Raw genomic sequence first — 5777 nt, forward strand, 5'->3', positions numbered from 1 at the left:
ACATTTCCAATATTTCGATATACATTACCAGTGTTTCCCGTACATTGATTTGTTTGAGGCATTTGACTTCGTTGAATAAACATGAGCACTGCATGTTTCAAAATCATATTTCAGATTAATGCTGTTCTTCTGAACTTTCTATTCATCAAAGAAATCTAAAAAAATTATACTTGGCTGTTTTCAACATAAATGATTTTTGAGCAGCAAATCAGAATATTAGAATGATTTCTGAAGGATCATGTGACTGGAGTAATGATGCTAGTAGTGTATGTTAGCCTATAGTTTGAAGTTAAAGATATTAATATTAATTAGGAGAGTCTGAGACGATTATTTGACAGTGATTTCACATTTCTTGTTTGTATGAAGGCTAAATACAAATAAAAGGTGAACATTAATTTATTTGTGCTGTTTTTTTCTCTAAAATATTATATGGTTTTATATGAGGTGTCACAGACTTGGCAAATTAATTTTTCATAAGTTTGTATGCACAGACATCTGTTGTGGGCGTTCTTGGCAGTTTTTATGAGGCTTTTTTTAATAGTGTTTATATCGATATCGGAATTATATCGTATCGACCGAAATTAAGAAATATATTGTGATATAAATTTTGGCCATATCGTCCAGCCCTATGATTACATTAATAAAACAAAAGATAATTGAATTATATACTTAACATTTACAATAATATGCTAATTTAATTTAATTTAGAAAAGGCAACATGCCATACTTTGTTAATAGTTAAATTATTTTGCTGTGGTATTGCAATAGTCATCTAAAATGGCCAATTAATATAATATAATCTCTGGTATCAACTAGGGGTGTGCAATATTGACAAAATAATATCTCGATATTTTCTGGGATTTTATCAATAACGATAATTAGACGATATTTTGCTGAGTGTGTTATTGTGCTGGTATCTTAAGGACTACCGTGGACAGCTGACTCCTAAAGTTTTTGATATATTTCAATTGTGATATAAATTTTGGCCATATCGTCCAGCCCTATGATTACATTAATAAAACAAAAGATAATTGAATTATATACTTAACATTTACAATAATATGCTAATTTAATTTAATTTAGAAAAGGCCACATGCCATACTTTGTTAATATTTAAATTATTTTGCTGTGGTATTGCAATAGTCATCTAAAATGGCCAATTAATATAATATAATCTCTGGTTCTGGTATCAACTAGGGGTGTGCAATATTGACAAAATAATATCTCGATATTTTCTGGGATTTTATCGATAACGATAATTAGACGATATTTTGCTGAGCGTGTTAGCCTATTGTGCTGGTATCTTAAACTTTAAATGCGAAATTAAAACAGCAGGTGGCAGCAAGTCACTGTGTTAATAAGAGAGTCATTTCGATTGAACCGAATCATTTAAACGGTTGATTCATTCAGGAACGAAACACCGTCAGAGATGCAAAACAGCGTTGTGGCTGTTTGGAATTATTTTTGTAGTCGAAATAGGGCAAAAACAGGGCATATGGTGTCCAAAACATAAGTGTCTTAATTAACTTCTTGTTTTTTTTAACTGTTGTAAAAAACCAATATCATGGTAATTTTTGGAGGAAAAAAACGACACTCTCTGTGTGATATCGATTAACTATATGAAATTATATAAATATATACATTTTCTGTCCCCATATCTTGAATTTTGTGATCATTCTAAATGCATTTTATTTGACTGAATCATGCAGTGAAAAAACACTTTAAATGAGTACTCGCAGGCTTCACGTGATGCAAGCGTGCTCTGTAGTGGTGTTTTGAAAGGTCTTTGCAAAATACTCGATAATGTTAAATCGCACATCGTTAAAACAACAATTACGGTATTATAGCAGACGATATATATCGCGCACACCCCTAGTATCAACTACTAAAACGTTGGTATCGTGACAAACCTACCCCCACGTATACACCAGAAAAACCAAAAATAGGCAGCAGACAAGGTCAGATTTGTTATGCAGCTTATCTGTAGTATAATCTCTTAATTATTATACTTAGTAAATGGAGTCCTGTTAATCTCCATTCTCCATCTCCAGTGCTGAATGTGAGTAATGCTTAAGCACACACCTTGGGAAGATGGGAAGGGCATTACAATGCATGATTAATGAGCAGAGAAAAGTAACAGTGTAGCTAAATGACTGCATCCCTGTCTCTTTTGTTTCAGAACACGTGTCACGCAGGACCGACTGATTACAACTAATCAGATGAACAGACAATGAGACACCCTAATAAAGTGATGCTCCACAAGACAAGGGATTTCTAAAAAGGGTCATGTTTATGGCTTAATTATTTCATCTTCTGTTTGTTTTTGGGTTTTTTTGCACCAAAACGAGTCATTTTTATACGGCCATTTTCCACCCTCTCTGTGACCCTTAGAATTAAACAGGCTGTTCATTGCTGCAGTTTAGCTATATGTGTATATAAGTTTGCTATACACTACATTATAATAAGCACTGTTAATGTGTAAATGTGGACAGTCAAGTGTTGTAGGTTTCTGACGTTAGAAATCCAACTATTTTAGAATGAGCCAACCAAAAAAATAGTATTTTTAGACCAGAAAAAATTGCCCTAATGACAAGACCCCTTTAAAATATTTATTTAGAAAACATAAATTTGAGATATAAACTTAATTATGAAAATATTATATAAATAAAAGTACATAAAATAAAAAAATTAATGTAATTGTTTGGAAATGTATTCTAATGTGTTCTCCTCACAGAGAAAAAAAAAATCATTGAGTCAAATCTTAATGTGTGGGCGACATACTTTGTCTCCATGTCCTAAGTGCTCATTCTTGACTTCCACCAGGGTCTTCCAGTTTGTGTTTCCACCACCACCACCAGGTCCTCTTAACTCAGTCATCGACTGTCCATCTATAGCATGTCCTTCCTTATCATACCTGTAAACAAATAGACAAAATGCTGTCAATTATCAAAATATAAATCAGTCAGACATATGTTCATCTCTACATACAAGGCAATAGCTCATCTGTTCAGGCAGATAAGTAGCTGATATATTAACTAGATCTACAGCGAGAGAGAGATCGGCTTTAGCTAGGGAAAAACAGCAGTGGCAGCCACAGAGACGCTGGGGGCTACTTGTGAAAAGAATCAACAGTGTAGGAATGGTTCAGGGAGATGGGGTCAGGGCTGCAATGGTGAAATCAGAAACCTATTTTCACTCACGCTCCGGATTGGCTGGAAAGACGAGGTTGGAGAGACAGAATAAAAAACTAAGCTCACTCAGGATGAATCAGTGTGTCTGAGGAATCGATACAGCATTATAATCTAGAGACCACAGGCCTGGTTAACGGAGGGGTAGGATGGGGTGGATCAGTAAATACAAGGGTTCAGGGCTTGTTCTGGGAGGCACGACTAATTGAAAATATCCACGTAAATAGACAAGCGTTTGGCCCTGGCTGCTTGTGCTGTGTTTGCCAACTGAAAAATGGGTTGAATACTAAAGCATGGTCTCTAACCTTAATTTTCAGCTTCTTTGTTATATGAACGCACTTATGTACTTCCCAGAATAATTCCCTAAATATAGCACTAGTCGTGCACTGCAAAAAGGATCAGCCTACTTCTGATTAAAAAATATATTTTTTTGTCCCCAGTGTTTTCAGCACATTTCAATGGAAAGTGGATATTCAGAAAAGGCAAGCGTATTCATACGACAATGATGGTAACTGATACTACGCTGGAATAAAGCAAGAAACTAATTGTGAATCTTGCGAATGAGTCATAAAAATAAACAATACAGCAGAATAAAACAAACGCTTCAAATAGCCAAGACCTGATGGTGTGCGGTAATTGGCAGACTGAGCCTGAATGTATCGATAATGGGCGGTGCCATCAAGGAAGGCAGAATGAACACCAGAGGAGCAAATTGGAAATGGCATGTGCTTTAGAGCAGTGGAGTGACAGGCTGGCACTCAGTGCAGAGTGTCTGAACTGAGCCGAGCAGACAACAAGAGGAAAGCAGCGAGATTGAGCACTGAACGGACTTGTCAGAGGACATGAAATACTCGTGACAGGAATAGTAAGAGAGGCAAGAAAATTAAGAATCTATGAAGGAATGTCATTAACAAGTCTTGGTTGAGTGGCGTTTCTCAACGGATTGGAAAAATTGCAGTTTTTGAAAGTAAGTAATATTTACGATATTAGTTAAAAAGTTTCAGCTTGTTTCTCACACATTGCTACTGTATGGCATCAGAACACCTAGAATATAAACACTCCAGTCATACGGACTGCTTTTATGGAACTTGGCAGTATAAATCCTCTTCTGCTATATGGAAAAGAAAATAACACTGGGGTGGAATGATATGGGGGTGAGTAAACAATACCATTTTCATGTTTGGTCAACAATTCCTTTGACCTGGAAACAGCATGGCAGCATAGGTTCTCTTGAAGCTCATTGCACAGTACAATGTTCCCCAAGGACTTTGCTCATGTGTGAGCCAAGCGGAGAACCCCAAAAATGTACTTGAACAAAACAGTCACTGAAACTAGTGAGCCTTGCTTAATATCTCAAATTGAGTTTGATGGAGACATCTAGTGTAAGTACAGGGAGTGCAAGCACAGAGAGACTCCTGGGTGTGTGTTGCTTTATTCATGCTGGTTTGAAGGCTCTGACAGGTGGGGTGGAGGCAGGAGAGGTTCCGCTGCCTCCGAGAAGACTGTCGAAAATGAGCCAGTCAAAGTAATTGACAACCTATGAGTAAGAGTGCATCAGTGAACGAGAATGAATGATAATGAACAGGGTGAGAGTGGCAGAGTGAGAAGGAACGACGGGAGGCGTGACTGATAGTGGAGTATGAAGTCCACACTGCAGGAGAAGCAGACTAACAGTGGTCCTAATCTCTGACGCCATCTACTGGACAAAAGACGACTTGCATCAAAATGCTGACATAACCATCATCTAATATAATTAAGGGTTAGTTTATATACTTTATGGAAGCTTTGGCCAAATATGTACACTGACTGCTACACTAAAACCAACCGATGCGACAAAGAGCAACTGCTTGCCAATTAAACATTTTAGGAGCTGAGCATTAAAAGAACAATACGTATTCAAATGCCTATGACTTCCCAGGCTCAGACATCACAAATTCAAAATTTTCTGATATGTCCAGGTTTTCCAACTGAGAATTACACAAAATTGACATTCAATTTAAAAAAATAAATAAAAAATGTAAAAAAATAAATAAACAATCCATTGATAATATCTATTAAACAAGATAAAACAGTCAGAACCATCTCTCTCAACAAACTGTAATCATTCATGGATTATTTGCATTTAACAATCACAAAAGTAGGTAGGAACATGCATTAAATATTCCTTCAATTACTGCACAATAACTTCAGAAGAAACAAAACACCTACATTATCTTGAAGTGCCAAATTACACAAAGCCAGAAATACTGACAGTAAAGCAGCACGGTGACAACAACTCCCTACACTGAGCTCTGGAGTGTGAGAACTAAAGATCCTCAATTAATGTGATTAATTGGATTGACTTTAAATGGCAGACAACATGTGTATGCCCAAACATGTTCAACTCCATGAGGACCAGACTTCAAGGTTAAATCCCACTGGGCCTACAGCTTAACAGATCTAAAATGGACACCGTCATTTAAGTCAACATAGTAGTGTTCACACATTTTATTCACATAAAGCATTTCCAAGTAAAACAGGACATGCAACTGAATAAAATTTAAGGGAAAAAAAGCAAAAACTGTTTTGATGACAGATGGTTGGAGGGGA

At 36.3% G+C, this 5777-nt stretch overlaps 1 protein-coding gene across 1 annotated transcript in view; it reads right to left on the reverse strand.

Moving 5' to 3' along the window:
- LOC107685155 (replication protein A 70 kDa DNA-binding subunit-like) overlaps positions 1 to 5777 on the reverse strand; it is a 26569-nt gene that overhangs the window by 10288 nt on the left and 10504 nt on the right. The window contains exons 13-14 of the mRNA XM_016481673.1: positions 5397 to 5467; positions 2782 to 2914 (exon numbers count right to left, since the gene is read on the reverse strand). Coding sequence (XP_016337159.1) covers positions 2782 to 2914; positions 5397 to 5467 — 204 coding nt within the window. The remainder of the gene's footprint in view (positions 1 to 2781; positions 2915 to 5396; positions 5468 to 5777) is intronic.

This window comes from Sinocyclocheilus anshuiensis, unplaced genomic scaffold (assembly GCF_001515605.1).
Source record: "Sinocyclocheilus anshuiensis isolate Anshui unplaced genomic scaffold, SAMN03320099.WGS_v1.1 scaffold914, whole genome shotgun sequence".
Taxonomy (NCBI): Eukaryota; Metazoa; Chordata; class Actinopteri; order Cypriniformes; family Cyprinidae; genus Sinocyclocheilus; species Sinocyclocheilus anshuiensis.